A 17,415-nucleotide genomic window follows, 5' to 3' on the forward strand; every position below is an offset into this window, starting at 1 on the left:
GGCGTAGCTAAAGCTGAGAAGCTGCGGACGCTTTGCAGGCTGAGCGAGGGGAAGCCGAGCGTTCAAGTGGCGGTCTCATCTCCGCCCTGTTGGTTGGCGGACACCAAAACAGAACGCCAGTTGGCTCAGTGCAGTGTGAACTTCCTATGGAATATTGTTATGGACAGATTGGATGACAAGTCTAAGGTCTATTGATATTTCTAGGGATCTACTGGGTGGCATTGAGTCATTTAACCTAATTAACGAGCACTTTCCTTATGTAGTCCGATAATAATACATTGATTGACTTTGAATGCGACATTATTCATCCAAGTATTCATATAATAGTGCAATATTGACCAGTAACCAGTGCTGGAGCTATACAGAAGCCGTCGAGATAGCCTATCGGTGTGAAAGGCCCGGATGGTTGGTGGGTTCGAGGAAGTTCAGGCTTTGGCTTTCGGTTTGCGACCTCTAGCTTTCTTCGGTTTCTCTTCTGCATCGTCGTCGGCGCCATCGTCGGCCTTTTTGGCCTTCTTGGCCTTGCCAGCAGCCCCCTTTTTCTTCGGTACGCTGACGTACTTGTCTTTCTTCAGATCGAGCTCCTCCGAGTCGTCTTCTTCTTTGGTATCTTCTTCCACGACCTCGTCGTCCGATTCGTCAATTGCGTCTTCGAGATCAGGCTTCTCTTTCGCCGTGTTTTTCGGCGCGATGACATTGCTGGCCTTCACAAATGGCAAGGGATGTGAGCGTTGATTATACACACGAGTAAAGGCTGCCTTGGTCTGAGTCTCTAGTTTGACCACGGACTGATCCATAGGACCGAGACCTAGTTCGACCAGGGCATCCCAATCCTCTCTCGTAAGGAAGTAGCTGTCCATGAAATCAATAATGCTGCCAACTCCCTCTTTGCCTTCGTCCATCAATTTGCGGACTATCTGATCCCACAGGCAAGGAATGTATTGCTGTCTGATCTCGTCGCGATCCCCTGTCGCTCGAAGACGCATGTGTCCTTGGATTTCCTTGACATATCGCCAAAGTTTTCCTGAAGGCAAAGATGTGAGCTTGAGGCACATAGAAGTGTTGACGAAAGACTGGGGGAAACTTACCTTGCTTGCTGTTCTGTCCTAACCAACTGGTGAAACCAGGTCGTTCCATCATGTTTCCATACATAAAGCTAGCCGGTCGTACAAAACTGAACATCGCGTGTGTCGGCATCAAGCTCCACTGCTGCTGAGTACCATGGATCATTCGGTCAACAAGATCTCCGTCGCTGATGCTCGAAGCTGCGTTGTCAGCAAGTTCCAGCAGCTTCAGCTTCCGCTCTTTGCCCTGATAATTCGCCGCCAGAGCAGGGTTCGTTTTGAGGTAGTTCTCCTGGAGCATCAGATAACTAAACTCATGGTCGTTAAAGTAGAGCTCAGACTTGTCGTTCAATGTCGCTTTCGAGCTGGGCGAGAACATTTGGGCACTAAGAATCTTGCCAACAATGTCCCATGGCTTGAGAATGATATGTTTCTCCCACGCCTTGGACATCTCCTTCCCCTTTTCATAATCCAAGTTCTTCTGGTCTAATTTAACAGTGGACAGCATGTTGATTACTTGACGAATATCAGCATGGGTGCCTTCAATCAAGCTGTCCAAGACCTGTGGAGGAATCTTCAATCCTTCCCGGAAACAAATTGTAGATAGCCTGGCACGAATCTGCTCTGCAGTTGGCCGCCGGAACGGGAGCTCATAAGTAATGTTGTCAAAAGGCTTCATTTTAGGAAGTCTTCGCTCGTTACAAATGAGAATTAGGGGAATCTGCGTCTTCTTAGCAATCGCGGCCAGGGCTCCAACACCACCTCGATCGCCAGCCGACATGCCATCGACCTCATCCATGATGAGCACAAGATTCTTCTTCTCACTGTCTATTTTCTTTCCAGTGCCTGAGAAGTATCCTGACAAGGATGTAGTATCCAAAACACCGAGAAGACCGTTCTCTACCAGTTTCTTGCTTCGCGTGTCACTGGCGTTGGTCTCCACGACGTCGTAACCCTCAAGGTTGGCAATCAGGTGCGCGGCAGTGGTTTTTCCAATGCCAGGAGGGCCATGGATCATAACGGAACGATAAATTCCTGAGCCATCCTTGCCGGGCTTTTTGAAGTTGGCTTTTGCGTTCTTTCGCCAGTCGCGGAGCCAAGCCTGTAGTTTTTCGACAGGACCTTTGTTTCCACAGATCATGTTCAGGGAAGTGGGCGCATATTTCGTAGTCCATAGGCGGTCATCGATTGTAGGGTTTGGAGGAGTCGACACAGATTGGGAACCCGAGGGGGCCGCCTCTTTGACAGCAGGAGCAGCCTGCTTCTTCCTTTTCTTCTCTTCTTCCTCAATCTCAGCAGCCATCTGTCTAATCTTCTCCTGCTCGGCCTTTTGTTTCGCTTCATATTTCTCAGCTGCCTTGCCATCGCCACCATTGGCTGGTAGCCTACGGATCAACTCGAATAGACCATCTTCGTTAATGGTTTTAATTTTGTTATCCTGGATCGTCTTTAGCTTTTTGGGGCCAGCATCGCTTCCCAGGACAACATAGCTAGTTCTGGAGCTTGGAGCACCCGTCACTTTGCCGCCGTACTGTTTCACGAGAGATTGTCCCTCTTCCCGTCCTAATGTCTCAAGGACGCCGGTGAAGACAAACGTCAATCCGGCAAGACAATTCTCCGCACCAACTGGCATCTCTTTACTTCCCCCCATCGGTGGAGTGCGTGAGCGCTGTGCTTGTGCAGCGAAGTTGAACTTTTTCTTAGTCCCGTCTGATGGAGGCGGCGAAGGAGCCTTGACAGTCGGTATACTATCGAAGATATCCTGAATCTCCTTGCTTTCGGGTTTATCCACTGTAGGAGCTTTCTTCTGTTTCTTTGCTGGCGAGGCCGTCTTCACACGCGGAGCCGGCTTCTTGGCCTCAGCATCTTGCTCTTCGTCGTTTTCAAGAATTGCCTCAGACTTGCGCTTCAATGTCGCAGGTTTCTTTGGTTTTGAAAGCTTTGATAGATCTTCCATCACAACGTCATCGTCAGAGTCAGACACCGAGGCTTTTGATTTCTTCCGCGACCGAGTACGTGCGGGAGCAGCTGGCTTCACGATAAGCTCATCGGAATCGCTTTCGCCATCGTTTCCCTCCACATACTCATCATCACCTTTACCAGCTTTGACATACTCGGACGCGAAGATATCATCTCCACCTAGTTTTTCATCTTCCAAGACAGTAGTAGCTGATCTGCCAGTTGACTTCGAAGGACGCTCCTGTGGCCCCTTGGCGTTTGTTGATTTTTCGATGATTTCATTCTTTGACGCCGTGCCATTAGCTATCTCCGGGTCTGTTTCTGTGTTTTCCTTGGCCTTGGACGGTCTTCCTCTTTTCTTCTTGCTAGAGGCAAAGTAATCCGACGTTGAGGTTATTTCTCCCTTCGGGGGCTCCGGCCTTAACAAATATAATTAGTAACTATGGGGCACGAATATCAGTCAAAGGGGAGTGCGCATACTCTTTCTTCGCAGGTTTCGACTTGGGTGTGGGGGGCTTTTTCTCGACATCTTCGTCATCGCTGTCATCCACGACCTTCCTGCTCCCTGTATGACGATCAGATAAAAGATTACTTATATGGAGAGGAAATTCCAAGACGACGTACTTCGCTTGCGGGCAGTAGAAACATCCTAAGTCATATCTTAGTATAAAAAAATGAAGCTCATTTCGATGAATTGCCTGCGAGGCATTGCCATCCATACCTCTTTTTTGGCGGGAGCTTTGGCAGCTGGAGAGCTTTGGGCAGGCTTGCCGCCGAAAAAGCTTCGAATATCTGCAGGCATAATGAATCAGAGCATACAGCGCATGGCTCTGGGATGGCTTGTCTGGACTCTGAAGTACAGGATGAGCGACAATCTGAATGATTTCTCCTTGGAGCGTGATGACATCGGCCGTCAATATGCAGCACGCTAGACAGGCAGACGCGCCTGGCGACGCGACCGAAAGTGCTTACATAATCTCGAGCCACCGAGGCACGTGCGCAGCCCTTATGCCTCTTCGGGAATACGGCAGATCGGACGTCCAGATAGGCCGGCAGCCAGAGCCTGGAGGACCAACGCAGATTCAAGGTGCAGCGCTGCTCTGAATCCGTGTGAACCAGCGCCAACGACAAGATGGGCCTGCAGCTGAAAATGTTTGGAGGATCGCAATTAGGCCTCTTGAGACCGTTTTGTATGCTCTGTGAATCCCGTGTGGCCTCGAAATTTTTTTTTCAGAGACATCGAGTAACTGACCACCACCGAAACAGACGTACGGCCAGCATCAATCACACTTCCGATCTCGCGGTGCTTCTCTACGACATCCCCTGCCTTCGATTGGCTGACGCCTAAGTTCGCGGAGAGGTCAAAGTCGCCAAAGGGCCGGCCAAGTCTTGCCACAGGGGGCTCTTCCCGGGGTACGACTGTTGTCTGGGGTGATTATGGCTTACGCATGAAAGACCACGACCGCCGCGTATCGGCTGCGCAGCTCAAAGTCGCGGAGGAAACGATTCGCAAACGGCTACGAGGCATGAAATATGCTCTTTACAAGCGGGTGAGCGCCAACATCGGCGTTTACACCAAGGGCAATGAACAGCGTATGGGTAAAGGCAAGGGAAAATTCGACTACTGGGCGGCCCGGATCTCTGTGAGCAGAGTCGTCTTCGAGATTAAGGGTAAAATTCACGAAAAGATTGCTCGGGAAGCATTTCGACTGGCTGGCCACAAGCTCCCTGGTACGTCCTTGCTGGGAAGATGAAAGAGGGAAAAAAATGTCATGGTCTGGTTATTAACAAATTTACTACTAGGAATGTGGGAGTTCGTGAATAAAGACGATCCCCCGGTGGTTGGACTGACGAAACTTGGCGACGGGGTGACATTGGAGAGCCTCAAACGACCACGCCGAAGCCCGCCTCTACCGACCGCGGCTTCCAAGACGACAGCCTCCAGCGTGCCCCCTTCGCAATAGTGCTCTCGACCGCCTTCATGCTCAACTTTTCTCCATCATCATCTTCTTCTGAGTAGGCGTCTATGCCCCGACGTCTGACCCGGGACCGTACCCCTGTTGTCTCCTCGCCCTCGCCGCGGCAGCGTCATCGTCGGCAGTTCGATCTATGTACATTATCAGCTTATCGTGTTCTTTTATTCCATCTCGAGTCACGAGTGTAATAGAAAAGGATCTTTTTTATTCATATATTCTGTCCCATTTACCTTTCTGTCCACGGAATTGCCCCGTGAAGCCACCGAAGTTCTGCTGCCGTGCCCACTCTTCGTCGTCGGTCTCAGGCTTCGTATCTGTGCTATCCCCTTCCCAGAACCTGCTCATCTCGCTCTTCGTATGCGGGCTGCCCACTATTTGCCAGAATGTCAGCCTATGTTGTTATTTGTTTTTTTCTTCACTGGCGCCACTCAATCCAACACTGTAAAGGCAAAGGACGACTGGGGTACATACTACCCAACTGCCCGGTTTCTTTTTTCGGCGTAACGGTCACTGTCCGAATAGATTCGTATCTAGAATTACCATATCAGCAGGGCTCTCATCGCTAGACAAGAAAGCTAAGAGAACAAACGTACTGGGTGCTTTCGCCGCCGGGCTCCATATCCACTAAATTGCTATCAGACATGGTCTTGGATGTAAAAACCGAGTATTTGATCGTTTTGATTTTAAGCTAGTAAGTTATCTTGTTGTGGGAAGAGGTGAAGAGACGATTTTAAATGAGACGATTTTAAATGTAAACCTTCATGGCGAATGAGAATGATGACGTAGTTGCACTCGGTGGCTCCCTGATTTCCAGATTCGGTTTTGACACTCTGGAGAATATGGAGCTGTCATGGTTACTATGAACGAATCGCCATTTAGAAGGCAAGGTAAATTTCGTTACATCCAATCCTAGCTGTTACCATGTTTGATGTTTCCATTAATTGATTGTTGCTAATGTTGTACCTATCTAAATTCTATATTATTCAACGTCTACATGAAGGCCGATGCTTCATAAAGTGCATTGAAAGTACCCAGAAGGTGCCTGAACTTTTTTTGGTATATAGATGGAATCAATAATATACACTCATTACTCGTTCATTATTCTAAAACTAGAAGTCCATGCCCATTAAGTAACTATGGAATAGTTAGCAGTTGATCAAATTGCACCGGGGCAAGGAAACAAACCTCTCATAGATCCGCATGAACTTGGCAACGAAGGCTTCGAGATGGAAGATCACTTTCTACAGAGAATATCAGGAATGGCACTTATACGGGTTCATGTGGCACAGTGATCTTACACTCCCTTGCTTGATTCTGTGCTCGTAAAACGCCGACCACTTGATGACGTCCGATTTCAGGGCATCGTCGACTTTCACAATGAGCTTAAAGGTCAATGTCTGCAAAAGGAGATTAGCAACACAACACCAGATCTCCGTTCGAGCAACTGTACCTTGAGGATCGTGGTAGGTGGAATACAGTGAGTAAGCAAATCGTATAACCGAGCGCGGACCTGCAAGAGTCGTGCCGGAGATCGCTCCGCGAGGATTTCGTCCGCCGTGATCGAGATGAGGGCTTCCCAGTCCGGTGGTGGGATCGGTGTTGTGTCTGTAACTCGTTCACTGTAAATAGAGAAAGAGAGAGAGAAAGGAACCATGTTAGTCTGCATGTCGCATCAGGGGCATGCAAACGTACTTCTGGGCGTAAATGGCTTCGAACATGAGCAACGCTCGGCGTAGATTCCGGCCACTCTCCTTGGCTATCCGCTTATTGAGCCCCTCTGCTTCCGGCCACCCTTCTCGCTTCCCCGCATTCGTGAGAACCGAGCAGATCTCATTTTCCGTGGGTGCAGAAACCCTGACCAGCAGGGTTCGTGAGCGAATAGGAGCAATGATGTTCGAAGTGCTGTTTGCTAGCAGAATCAGGCGGAGATTCGGACTGTATTTCTCCATTGTCCTTCTCAGCGCGGCCTGAGCATCACGCGTCAAGTGATCTGCCTCGTTGATCACCACGACCTTGAAGCGCTGCTTGGCGGACAGGTCAACCTGCTGGGTTTGCGCGACCTCTTTGAGCAGTTCCTGGACAACCACCCGATCGTACGTGCCAACGTCGGAGGGCGTAATTTCGAGGTGATAGACCGAAGCGACAATGTTAAATTCCAGTTTGCGGTTGCTAGTCGTCTGAAATACTCGGGCATCAATCTTGATCTTCTCGACTCCCGGCCCGTACAGTTCCTTCAGTGTCGCAATGATTCGCGTTTTCTTGCCGGCACCAGAAGGACCGTAAACAAGCAGATGAGGAAAGTCTCCGCTTTGAGCCTGGATATAAAAACCAAATAGTAAGATTTAGGTGATCAAAATCTGTGCACTGCAGTACAGGCGGCTGTGGACAGGCTCTTACAAGGGATTTCAACCGTGCAGAAAGGTCATGGTGGTAACTCAAACTATCGAGCGACCGAGGTCGTAACTTATCGACTAAGAGAGCCATTTTCGATAACCTGAATGTTGGGAATGAAGCTGGTCCTGTTCCTCGAAGCTGTGGTTTTTTGAAGGGAGCGTCATCGCGGATCGAACCTCACGACGCGTTGGCGGACGCTCGACGCGATTAATTGATGGCCCGTGCACGGATCTAGAGCCCGCATCTACAGAGTAACTATGAGAGACATGGTAGTTTTCATATGCTGATATTTGAACATTTGTTTTATAAGAGAAGAAAGATCGTATGAATACACTATTTTTACAGATTCTGTGCACGTTTGAAATCAGAGATAACAGGATGGGACAGAAGAAGCCCAAGTTTCAGACATCGATGGACATATTCCATAGGCTCCCGGTTTGCAGAGAGGAGAATGACTCGAAGAAGACATTCGCGGTCCTCTGGAGACGCTCAAGGGCTTCTGTCTGACAGAATACTCTTTGGCAAATGGGCACAATATTCAGACCAGAGAGGTTCATTAAGGTTGTTTCTCAACCACAGTTTATTGGGAAACCGCAGCACAGCGAATCAAGAGCTAGCTCCACGCTTACTGAGTCCCATCTTCAGATAGCTTGATGTGTTTGAGGCTCAATTGGTCCCGTCATCAATGCAGCAGCTGCCATGTTATTGCCCTATCGGCTTTAGGACGCCATTATCATCGTAACGTGCTTCTATAACGCCAAGCATTAGTATATATGCCTCATACTGAGAAATAGATAATCTCTTACTGAAAAATGTGTAAGAAAGAGTAATGGTATCGATCCCTTTCATGGCAGGATCCTTGACAAAGTCCGGGTCGATGAAGAAGAACACCGGCATATCCACTGTTTCTCCAGCATTGAGTTTCTGTTCTTCAAAACAAAAACATTGGATTTTGCTGAAATACGGAGCGACCTGCCCCGGGGTTACACTATAAGTCGCCACGCCAATTATGTCCGCAGGGCCCTTGTTTGTCGCAGTGTAGAACGCTAGTGCGGTCTCTCCCGGAAGAACACGCACTTCACGTTGCTGAGGTGTAAACTTCCAGGGGAGGACATCAGAGACCGAGCCATTGAAGGTGATTCGAAGACGACGAGAATCCGTCACAGGCGTCACGCGGCTCGCTGTATCGCCGTCTCCGACGAGATGAGTGGCCACAGGTTGACCGTTCCAGCCGGTCTGTTGGCAAATCTTTGAAAGAAGAGCTCGGTTAGTTCAAGCTCTTCAAATTCCGCAAAAAATGAGGGGTTAGAAATAGTAAATACCATCTTGTAGAGGGGCACGGAACCATACGCCAGCGCAACGGTACCAACTATGATGCTAATGGTATAATACCTATGCCCATGTCAGGATTTTGAAAGTCACCAAGATAGTCCTTGTGTATTTCAAAGGGCTTCTCACAATGCGGATTGGTTCCGCTTTTGGGATTGCACCGTATTGAATGGCGCAGACGAGCCATTTTGCTGGAAAAACACGGCGTTTCGTGAGAAATATCTATGTGCGCACCCGAATCTCCTCGTGGGGAGGTGTGCCGGGGGGAAAGCTATGGGCTTTTGCAGAAGGAAACTGCCCCTTAAAGGGCACAATCGGTTTATCATTGTTGAATTGAATTGAATGTCATTTCGTATGTGGTAAAGCTCCGGCATGACACTGGAGAGTCGAGATGACATTGAGAGAAGCCATCGATCACATGATGTCTTGGCAACATACGAGTCAAAAATCACAACCACATCATGGATGAGCGCAGTAAATACAACTGCAACAGATATCTGATGAGATATATATTTGAATAGCCTTATTTACGCAGTTCCTTCTTATATAATGGTAAGAAAATGTGTTAGAATTAGAAATCGCCTCTAGGTAACATACATGTCCTAATAATACATACTGTTAACTGCAGCTTGATACCGTACTGGATTGAAACTGATCGCTCCTCGATCACACTTATCTCCAAGGTAGTAAAATCAGCTCAGGATTCGGCTGCAGATTTTGCCAAATACACCGCGCACCATAGAAGGTCGTTCTTGCAGGGTAGTCATAAGTATAGCGGCGGCAATTGCAAAGGCGGCACGCTCTCGATACAGGTACTACACAAAATATTGAGTTAGAGAAACTTGTTTTGCATGACTCACCATGAAGGTTGATGGAAGAAACATGGAGGGTAGGACAGGTAGAATTAGAGAAGAGGAGAGTAAACCATACCTTTTTCTCATACACTCTTGGAAGAATTGTTGCAGCCGCCCTGGGTGCCACAAAGAGTGATATTTCTTGCCTCTTTCGGGCACTCTCAGCCAATATGCTCCATCCACACATGAGGCATCCAGCTCCGACGCAGAGGCCAGAGTCCCACATCATCGGAGTGACTATCTTCGAGTCCAAAATCTTAGGGCCGACTCTAGTCCGAGCAAGGCACACAGAGTAGTAGAAGATGCTCACAAATGCGGCTAGGAACGAAGAAGACCGCACCGCGTCCTTGACAGCCCCGGTGAAAGTAGAAAGTGACTTCTTGCCTCTGAGACGAAATACAATCTGAAGAGGAATATATGTTGCACAAGCAAAGGCAAAGGTTGTGGCAAAACGAAAGACTGCATGTCGTTCACAGCTTGGACCGCAGCCCATGTGTACCATTTCGCAGGGAATAGGAATTGTCTTCACCGGGTCGCCCCATTCAACAGGCCAACCATAGTCCTTGCACATTGATTCAAGAAGAGGGGCCTGGCCAGTATCCTTTCCGTAGACAAAGATTCCCTCTCGGGCACGTCGAAGGGCTTCAATAAGGCGCATATCCACTCTAGCAACCTCACCAATCCATTTCGCATACGAGTTTGGCAGCCTGTCGGGCAAGTAGAACCAAGCCCACATTACTACCGCGGAGCTTGCAGCAAAAACACCCGCATCGGAGAGTTCTGGAAGGACGGCTTCTATAAACGTCCATCGCTTCTGAGTCTTACGCCGGTGACACCAGTGTGCCCAGGCAAGACAAGAAATCACATCGACTGCTCTGACCACGGTAAACAGGGTAAGATCCAGCGTTCTGCCCGCAAATTGAGGAGCTTCGATAACCTCGGATTGAACGTCAGCAGCAGACGCATTTTGCCTACTTAATCCGCTATGGGGGTCATGTAGACGAGGTGACTTCTTGTTCAACAACTGAAAAGCGATCAAGGAGGACAGAAGGGAAGAAGTAAACCGGACCAAACGGTCCGAATTTACGGAAACAAGTTTCCTGCTGCTTGGAGGAGCTCTATCACACCAATTTCGCCAGAGCACAGGCAAGATTGCTGAGCCCCCCACCAGGGTAGCACAAGCAGTTGGGAAGCCATTGAGGCGCAAAGCGTATGTAAGTATTCGAATCAACTTCCATGCATGTTAGCCAACGCGCTAGTCTGAAGACAGGGGGAAGTTATTAGATAACGCAGCAGGCGTGGTCCAGGGAAGTCGGGACGCGTCTCCATTCTGCAAGTTGAGGGGCCGAAAACGCTTCTAGAACAGTACCGCAATGATAATAATACCACGTACCTCTCGGAGTTTCTGCTGCCAGCTAATATTCTTATCCCTAAGGCGCCTTGTGAAGGGAATAATCCTGGGGACGGTTGAGGATAGGTAACCCAGTGCGAAAGCTCGTACAATACTACAGAGTCCCCATATTTATCAGTACTGCGAATGAGGTCCATCCATACAAGGAGAGCGGTCCATACGGTTTGACCAAGTGATAATTGGAGTTCCTCTTCTGCGTAAGAAGGCTTGAATGGGCCATGATGCCGGCTGCTCTCATGTCTCGTGGCAAGCATCAACCACGCGGTTCAACATCCTGTCAAGGGCTTGTCAGACAAAACCAAATGTAAGAGTCCCAGGATGTGGTACAGAATAGAAGGAACAATGGCTGCAGAGACCAATCTTCCTTCCTCTCCGTAACACGTCGCACGTCGCACAAAAACGTCGCAGAGGGATGCCACGGAGCATTAGTAGGATGCGTACGTAGTAACGTACCCATCTATTGACTACTTAGTTATCCATGCCACTCGCTGCCTCACAGACCAACTGCACATCTACTCCGGAGCAGCAGATTCCGATCTAACGTCGTCGTCCCCTTTTTCGACCTCGGTCCGAACTCAAATGGATCGAAATAGCACCACGCCGGCTCCAGGTGTGCCCCTCTCCTCCTAGGATAAAAGGTCGAGTAGAGACTAGCTCAGGGGCAAGGACTAGGGATTCGAATGGCGATGTTGGCGATCTGCCGTCAGATTGTTGACTAGCCTAGGTAGCAGGCCGCCCACTAACTATGCCCAGCACCCCCGGCAGGACCGGAGGAATACCTTCAACGGGCCCAAATGCGGGGTGTGAATGAAAGTCTATTAGATTGAGGCCAAATTTCGTGCAGTAGAAGCCAACAACCCGGGGGGAAGAAGACAATTAGTGGGCTCCTCGCAAGGACAGGGAGGAAAAGCCTCCGGCAGATCTGGCACTTGCTCCGTAGTTTCCCTGGCATTTGGTTACTACGTTAGGCAGGGACGCCGGACGGCGGCAATACAGCAGTATTACGCTGCAGGCCAAGGCTGCCGCCGGGCCGGGAGCGTAATTACGGTAACCCTGTTACGTCACGCGACCAGGCCGAAAATTTGCATGTGATCGACTCCCAGGACCGACGGAAGCCCATGCAGTGCGCCATATTACATATTGGCGAATGATAGAAAGTCAGACCGAGTGACCTGAGGTAGCAGGCACCCAGCCAGGTCTTCCGCCAGGTCTATACTATCCACGGTACTGTCTCTGGACCTGCTCCAGATTTCCTATTCTTGCCGTCCAAGAACACAAATCGCCTGCGCGATCCAGAGTTGTTGCCTGTGGGGGAAACACAAAAGGCGACAGACGATCCACGCCCCTCACAACGGACACGGCTTGTACGGCGATTTCTCTCTCCCCGGATTGAACCACGACTCTACATGGGCAAGGCATGGTCGCCTTTATCTCGGTGCGCGCAAGCCAACGGCATTGGAATAGGCTTTTGTCTGAGTGTCAACCAGCTTTTCAAGATCGAGAGAGCGCGCGATGATGGATATGCGTCACGCTGAAGTCCGCGGGGGACGCTCCTCGCCTCAGCCTGGCCCGTTTGGGTGTAAGTCTTGCAAATCTGGATGTGTGGCTGTTGGTCTTTGTCTCACAGTGTTCGCGATTTAGATGCCTTTCTCTCATCGATGGATACTCCCTTTGAACCCGCCCCGGCGCCACCTCCCGGACCGGCGCTTCTCGACGATAACGAGTCGAGCATGCTCGACACCTTTTTCACTACGATGAACTCGAACCAGTTGGATATGGGTGACTTTTGGCTGGGCAGGCAACAGAACAAATCCCTGGGGGTCTTCAACCTCGAATGGTCGGACGAACTGCCACCCACGTTTGAAGGGTCGACAACGTCACTCCCCCAGCCCACCTTTGCGCCGCCGAATCTCGAGAAAAGCAACTTTGGGTTATTGTCCAATACTATGGGTACAAGCTCCGATATTCTCGCAGCCGCGTCGATGCTTTATCATCAAGGCATAAATGGAGCCGATTTTGGGCCTGCCTTTCAGCATCAAACACTTCCTAGCCAGGGAATCATAGACGCCAACGACCAGCATTATAGGCAGAATGGGGTTGGGAAGTCTGCACAACCTGAAAACCGTCCTGTACTCAAGGATTCTACCCCTCAGTCAGCGCGTCCACGCGTACCGGTGGGATTTCACACTACAGATATGCGATTTGATATCCATCAAGCTATTCCACTCGAACAGCAAAGTACGACAAAACCGCGTGCACTTCACTGGGGCTCCGACATCAGCTTTATGGACCAAGGGTATGTCGCCCCTCCTGACCAACCAAATGAGGAGGACCGGACGAAGGAGCTGTTCAGCAATATGGATTGGTTCGAACGTCAGAGCAGTACGGCAAACACACGAGCCCCCAGCCCGGAGAGGATCCTTGGTGCCGAGAATGCCCAAAGGGTGCCACCGACACCCGACCTCCAGTCCAACGGCTTCAAGACGAGGCCCCGGGTCAGCACGGAGGACCCTTCTCCCCCAAAGAAACGACTAAGGGTTTTAGTCAAGGAAGAGGAAGACGACAGCTCAGATGGGGATTCGTCAAGACCAAAATCCAAAAGATCCAAAGGCTCCGGGCCTACCAAGTCTGTGCGCACACCGACAGATGCGACCAGGAGACCTAAATTGCCGCCGGCAAAGGCGGTACGAGAGAACCTGAGCGAAGAGCAAAAACGGACAAACCACATTCTCTCGGAACAGAAGCGAAGGAATCTGATCCGGCAAGGCTTTGATGATCTGTGCCAGCTCGTTCCCAGCTTACGAGGTGGTGGATTCAGCAAGAGCGCCATGCTCACCCAAGCTGCCGACTGGCTGGAAGAGGTGCTTCAAGGAAACGAGATTCTCCGGTCACAACTCGCGGAGCTCAAATCGATGAACGGCTTGGTCATGCCACGATAGCTCCCCCCTCCCCCTTGTCGCGGGGAATCGGATCATGATATCCAGAACACGACTTCAATAACGTTTCATAATGCGATATGTCGTATACCCACCACCCAGCCAGTCGGGTTTCTACCGCCGGCCGGGAAAGCACTAACTTCTTGAATAATGTTTGATTGCTTGAGCTGATGAGCACAGCATGACTTTCGAGCCGTGTTCTTAATGAGATCTATTTTGAATACTAACGATGACGCCGACAACGCCTCGGGGGCCGCTAGACGACTGCCTCCTTTGTATTTATAACCAACTCCCTGCATGTTGTCTACGACCCGTAGAGCTCTGGTAGCTCTACTTGTCTCTACCACCTTCACCAGCTTGTGTATATACCACGACGCATAAATGCCATCAGATAGTATAATCAAAAATGTAACAAATCCCCATCTTAATCTATGATTTATGTAGTGTATTTGTTCCTGGTGGTCCCCTCTTCTGCGGCGGAGGCCAGACGATCAGAGAGAGTGGGCGGGATTAGAAGAATGACTAACATGTGATAAGGCGAGGCCAGCGCCGCGGAAGCGCGTCCATTCCTTCGCGCATACACCAGCCAACCAACACACTATACTTGGGGGAATTCTTCTCAGTTGTGTTATCTATCATTTCTTTATTTGTTTATTTATTTATTTTCATTTCTTCGTCTTCGTCTTTTTAGCAATCAAGTCTCAGTACCACCCATTCTCTCCAAAATGCCGCCCAAACGAAAACGCGCCGAGCAACCCCAAGACCAGAGCCCCGACACCTCGAGCTCGAAGCGATTTGCGTTCCTCAAACCGCAGGTCCGAAACGTCCCTGAGCGGACGATAAAGTCCAAATGGACGACGCTGCCTGAGCCGGCGCAGGAGAAAGTCCGCGATATCTTCCGCACGCTCGAACGACCAGTGATTGTGCGACATGGCAATGAGCGGAAACGCATCGAGGCGCAGGCGGCTGTCCAGGCGGTAGTCAGAAAGTGTGTTCTCCATTCATTCCGAATGAAAAAAAAAGGGGGGGGATGAATGTAGAACGTCCTGCTGACAGTTCCGTTTTAGTCTTGGTAGACGGTTGACTCGAATTCCGTTTCCTCCCGCGACGAAAGAATCGAACTTTGAGTATGAGACCGCGTTGGATGAGCATGTGCGTTTATTGCATTTCTTCCCCCCCCCCCCATCTTCCCTCGGCAGTGGGCTGGTTTCACTGAATGCTGACAGAAGTGAACGGGCAGCGATCATTAGAGGATCACCTTGGTACCGTGACTGATAGTATTGATCTGCTTAAGGCTCAGATTGCAAAAGAGGAGGCCCTGTTGGCTAGGGAGAACAAGCAGCTGGAGGAATTGAGGAAGAATGCCAAGGCAGCGGAGACGGAAAGGAAGAGACAACTGAAAAATGTGAGTCGTATTACGAACTCTTACGGCCTATTTACTCTATATACTGACCGTCATCTTCCAGGAACATCCGATAATCCAGCAGCTTGGCAGTCTGCCTCCAGGTCAGCCGTCTGGTCGGACAGAAGTCAAATTTTCCGAGACCAAAGACCTCCTGGCTGACCTATCAGACGTATGTGTGCGAAGATTTATCGCAATCAGCTTGCACTTGGAATATATACTGATGTGTTTTATGATTTCTAGCTTGACGCCGATGCCGACGTTCTCAATCTGCTCAAACAAATCAATGGCCATCTGCAATCACTGCAAACCAATACCGCCCCTCTCGATGGCCTCAGTGACGCGATCACTCGGTCGCAGGCAGCGCTGAGCCTATTCTCGGCGTCTGAAGGCTGAACGGCTTCGTTGTTTGAGTCTCATGAGACATTTCAGATCAACTTTGAACCTCGCATTACAAAACAGCGATACAACAGTCCAAGGATACAGTTCCGAGAGACCGCCATAGTACATCGCAATGATGACAATGAAACAATTGAACTAGCTTCGACCCCTTCCAGGCCTACGGGAAACGATCCGGCTCTGGCGTCCACAGGTATGAATGCAAACGTCGTTGCTGCCGTAACAGCTGAGCATAGAATACGGCATTTACAAACAGGATGGTCGTGTGAATTGGAATAGCTTGCTAAGTGCGACACTCCAAAAGAAGCCTCCAGAGTAGCACTCTGCAGATACAAGCCTGTCTTCGATAATTCTATGAACCTTCCTGGAAGCGTCTGTAGATATGTGTTAGTCTAATCACTAGAGATAACTATTTATTCAGGGGATCTTAGTAATGCTGCTAATTTCCCAGTACTTGTATCACTATTATTAATCTAGACCAATAGTAATAATAACTAATGCATAGCATGATTCAACGTTGTCTGATGCCGTCACATCCAGTGTCAGCCCAGATAATTCAAGCGCATGACTAAGCAGGCCTTTCCGGGGGGCCCCTCCGACTTACTCCGCTTCACTTATCGCTCGGCTGCACGTAACCTGCTCATGCGACTCAACCTCAAGCCGAAAAGCAGTGTTTGTTGCTCCTTGCAGCGCGACCCCGTTTGGTCCATGTCTGCAGTTGGCCACACAACTGCTTCTGTTGTGCTTCCTTCTGCGACGGCAACGACCTGGGCCCTGCGCAGTCGGCAAACGCTCAGCGATCGATGACTGAGAGCAGTGCGGCAAAACAAGCGAAAACGACACCCTCGGATGATCGGCCCAGCAATGGACATGCGGACAACATGAAGGCTAGCATATCGGAAGGAGAGAGCGCTACGAAGGAGTCGGGCTCAAAGGCGAACAGTCAGCTATCGCCAACGCCCAAATCGGACAGTACTGCCACCGCGGCGCACGCGAGCCCCAAGAAGCGCCGCAAGGTGAATCATGGTAAGCGATCGTTCTTCCGCTCTGCATGCTGCAGGGATGGTACTCCAGCGGAACTGCATATCAGGGGAAGCGCCGGCGACATTTGGAAGAGCACGTTGCTGACTCGATTGCCATGCTTGCAGCATGCGTCTACTGCCGACGTTCGGTAAGCCGCCTCTTTCTCTCTATGGTCTTCCTTTTTCTCTCTTTGCACGACTACAATTTACCAAAAAAACATATATATCCCTGTTAAGCCTTCTCTGATGGCATTTCTCCCTCTCCCTCTCTCTCTTTCGCTCGATTCTCTACGTTGACCGAGACCAATACACTGACGTGGGACAGCATATGACTTGCGATTCGGTACGACATGTTGCCCAATTTCTTGGCCCCACCATCCCCTTCTTCGTGAAACGTCGTGCAAAACATTCGTTCCATGGGGAGGGGGGGAAGAAGGCTTTTCTGCGCAGATGGCTAGTTGCTGATATATTCTAGGAACGCCCTTGTACACGATGTATAAAGCGGAACATCGGTCACTTGTGCCATGACGAGCCGAGGGAATCCTCGAAGCGGTCTCGAAGCGAACAGGAGCTTTCTGCCGCCGACGACGAAGCCTCGTCGAGCAATGATTTTTCAAACGTTCAAGGTATGCCTCAGAATGTTGATCTCCAGGATGCTGCTGCTGCTGC

General features: G+C 50.0%; 9 protein-coding genes across 9 annotated transcripts; 4 read left to right on the forward strand and 5 right to left on the reverse strand.

Annotated features, from left to right (window-relative positions):
• Positions 1–15: 15 nt before the first annotated feature.
• Positions 16–3,936, reverse strand: ASPZODRAFT_166366 (hypothetical protein). Its single transcript, XM_022726755.1, has 5 exons — positions 3,745–3,936; positions 3,648–3,672; positions 3,504–3,588; positions 1,089–3,442; positions 16–1,024 (listed from the first exon to the last, which is right to left on the reverse strand). Exons 1-5 carry the CDS (start codon positions 3,823–3,825, stop codon positions 426–428), a joined length of 3,144 nt encoding a protein of 1,047 aa, XP_022581630.1. The 5' UTR covers positions 3,826–3,936; the 3' UTR covers positions 16–425.
• Positions 3,937–4,069: 133 nt separating this feature from the next.
• ASPZODRAFT_116123 (hypothetical protein) lies at positions 4,070–5,132 on the forward strand. Its single transcript, XM_022721132.1, has 3 exons — positions 4,070–4,213; positions 4,290–4,754; positions 4,827–5,132. The coding sequence occupies exons 1-3, from the start codon at positions 4,156–4,158 to the stop codon at positions 4,985–4,987; spliced, it is 684 nt and encodes a 227-aa protein (XP_022581631.1). The 5' UTR covers positions 4,070–4,155; the 3' UTR covers positions 4,988–5,132.
• On the reverse strand, positions 4,969–5,642 carry ASPZODRAFT_25200 (hypothetical protein; the record flags this gene model as incomplete). The annotated part of the gene is made up of 4 exons (XM_022727990.1): positions 4,969–5,130; positions 5,230–5,370; positions 5,471–5,529; positions 5,593–5,642. The coding sequence occupies 4 exons, from the start codon at positions 5,640–5,642 to the stop codon at positions 5,048–5,050; spliced, it is 333 nt and encodes a 110-aa protein (XP_022581632.1). The 3' UTR covers positions 4,969–5,047.
• Positions 5,643–5,998: 356 nt separating this feature from the next.
• Positions 5,999–7,542, reverse strand: ASPZODRAFT_132069 (hypothetical protein). Its single transcript, XM_022722925.1, has 6 exons — positions 7,397–7,542; positions 6,692–7,314; positions 6,450–6,618; positions 6,298–6,396; positions 6,185–6,240; positions 5,999–6,133 (listed from the first exon to the last, which is right to left on the reverse strand). Exons 1-6 carry the CDS (start codon positions 7,481–7,483, stop codon positions 6,109–6,111), a joined length of 1,059 nt encoding a protein of 352 aa, XP_022581633.1. The 5' UTR covers positions 7,484–7,542; the 3' UTR covers positions 5,999–6,108.
• Positions 7,543–7,668: 126 nt separating this feature from the next.
• On the reverse strand, positions 7,669–9,094 carry ASPZODRAFT_132070 (hypothetical protein). Its single transcript, XM_022722926.1, has 4 exons — positions 8,852–9,094; positions 8,716–8,785; positions 8,200–8,641; positions 7,669–8,142 (listed from the first exon to the last, which is right to left on the reverse strand). The coding sequence occupies exons 1-4, from the start codon at positions 9,046–9,048 to the stop codon at positions 8,096–8,098; spliced, it is 756 nt and encodes a 251-aa protein (XP_022581634.1). The 5' UTR covers positions 9,049–9,094; the 3' UTR covers positions 7,669–8,095.
• Positions 9,095–9,414: 320 nt separating this feature from the next.
• Positions 9,415–11,207, reverse strand: ASPZODRAFT_151679 (hypothetical protein; the record flags this gene model as incomplete). Its single annotated transcript, XM_022725756.1, has 4 exons — positions 9,415–9,537; positions 9,653–10,807; positions 10,970–11,081; positions 11,149–11,207. The coding sequence occupies 4 exons, from the start codon at positions 11,205–11,207 to the stop codon at positions 9,415–9,417; spliced, it is 1,449 nt and encodes a 482-aa protein (XP_022581635.1).
• A 1,295-nt stretch (positions 11,208–12,502) lies between these two features.
• ASPZODRAFT_151680 (hypothetical protein) lies at positions 12,503–13,926 on the forward strand (the record flags this gene model as incomplete). The annotated part of the gene is made up of 2 exons (XM_022725757.1): positions 12,503–12,566; positions 12,629–13,926. 2 exons carry the CDS (start codon positions 12,503–12,505, stop codon positions 13,924–13,926), a joined length of 1,362 nt encoding a protein of 453 aa, XP_022581636.1.
• Positions 13,927–14,503: 577 nt separating this feature from the next.
• Positions 14,504–16,163, forward strand: ASPZODRAFT_132074 (hypothetical protein). The gene is made up of 5 exons (XM_022722928.1): positions 14,504–14,911; positions 14,991–15,075; positions 15,164–15,328; positions 15,390–15,497; positions 15,569–16,163. The coding sequence occupies exons 1-5, from the start codon at positions 14,649–14,651 to the stop codon at positions 15,719–15,721; spliced, it is 774 nt and encodes a 257-aa protein (XP_022581637.1). The 5' UTR covers positions 14,504–14,648; the 3' UTR covers positions 15,722–16,163.
• A 233-nt stretch (positions 16,164–16,396) lies between these two features.
• ASPZODRAFT_1901209 (hypothetical protein) lies at positions 16,397–17,249 on the forward strand. Its single transcript, XM_022727318.1, has 3 exons — positions 16,397–16,413; positions 16,471–16,895; positions 17,072–17,249. The coding sequence occupies exons 2-3, from the start codon at positions 16,528–16,530 to the stop codon at positions 17,076–17,078; spliced, it is 375 nt and encodes a 124-aa protein (XP_022581638.1). The 5' UTR covers positions 16,397–16,413; positions 16,471–16,527; the 3' UTR covers positions 17,079–17,249.
• The last annotated feature ends 166 nt before the right edge of the window (positions 17,250–17,415 follow it).

The sequence above is a fragment of the Penicilliopsis zonata genome (genome assembly GCF_001890105.1).
Source record: "Penicilliopsis zonata CBS 506.65 unplaced genomic scaffold ASPZOscaffold_6, whole genome shotgun sequence".
NCBI classification, from domain to species: domain Eukaryota; kingdom Fungi; phylum Ascomycota; class Eurotiomycetes; order Eurotiales; family Aspergillaceae; genus Penicilliopsis; species Penicilliopsis zonata.

Bases quoted from the DNA above. Each gene is read 5' to 3' on its own strand.
- ASPZODRAFT_116123 (XM_022721132.1), top strand. From the start codon at position 4,156: ATGGGCCTGCAGCTGAAAATGTTTGGAGGATCGCAATTAGGCCTCTTG. The intron at 4,214-4,289 runs GTATGCTCTGTG...CCACCGAAACAG, and splicing joins AGGCCTCTTGAGACCGTTTT to ACGTACGGCCAGCATCAATC. The intron at 4,755-4,826 runs GTACGTCCTTGC...ATTTACTACTAG, and splicing joins GGCTGGCCACAAGCTCCCTG to GAATGTGGGAGTTCGTGAAT.
- ASPZODRAFT_132069 (XM_022722925.1), bottom strand. From the start codon at position 7,483: ATGGCTCTCTTAGTCGATAAGTTACGACCTCGGTCGCTCGATAGTTTG. The intron at 6,397-6,449 runs GTACAGTTGCTC...CTCCTTTTGCAG, and splicing joins CACCTACCACGATCCTCAAG to ACATTGACCTTTAAGCTCAT. The intron at 6,241-6,297 runs GTAAGATCACTG...TATTCTCTGTAG, and splicing joins ACAGAATCAAGCAAGGGAGT to AAAGTGATCTTCCATCTCGA.
- ASPZODRAFT_132070 (XM_022722926.1), bottom strand. From the start codon at position 9,048: ATGATAAACCGATTGTGCCCTTTAAGGGGCAGTTTCCTTCTGCAAAAG. The intron at 8,642-8,715 runs GTATTTACTATT...CTTCTTTCAAAG, and splicing joins CCGTGCCCCTCTACAAGATG to ATTTGCCAACAGACCGGCTG. The intron at 8,143-8,199 runs GTAAGAGATTAT...TTGGCGTTATAG, and splicing joins TCTTTCTTACACATTTTTCA to AAGCACGTTACGATGATAAT.
- ASPZODRAFT_1901209 (XM_022727318.1), top strand. From the start codon at position 16,528: ATGACTGAGAGCAGTGCGGCAAAACAAGCGAAAACGACACCCTCGGAT.
- ASPZODRAFT_166366 (XM_022726755.1), bottom strand. From the start codon at position 3,825: ATGCCTGCAGATATTCGAAGCTTTTTCGGCGGCAAGCCTGCCCAAAGC. The intron at 3,589-3,647 runs GTACGTCGTCTT...ATCGTCATACAG, and splicing joins TTCTACTGCCCGCAAGCGAA to GGAGCAGGAAGGTCGTGGAT. The intron at 3,443-3,503 runs GTATGCGCACTC...ATATTTGTTAAG, and splicing joins TCGAAACCTGCGAAGAAAGA to GCCGGAGCCCCCGAAGGGAG.
- ASPZODRAFT_132074 (XM_022722928.1), top strand. From the start codon at position 14,649: ATGCCGCCCAAACGAAAACGCGCCGAGCAACCCCAAGACCAGAGCCCC. The intron at 14,912-14,990 runs GTGTGTTCTCCA...GTTCCGTTTTAG, and splicing joins GTCCAGGCGGTAGTCAGAAA to TCTTGGTAGACGGTTGACTC. The intron at 15,329-15,389 runs GTGAGTCGTATT...GTCATCTTCCAG, and splicing joins GGAAGAGACAACTGAAAAAT to GAACATCCGATAATCCAGCA.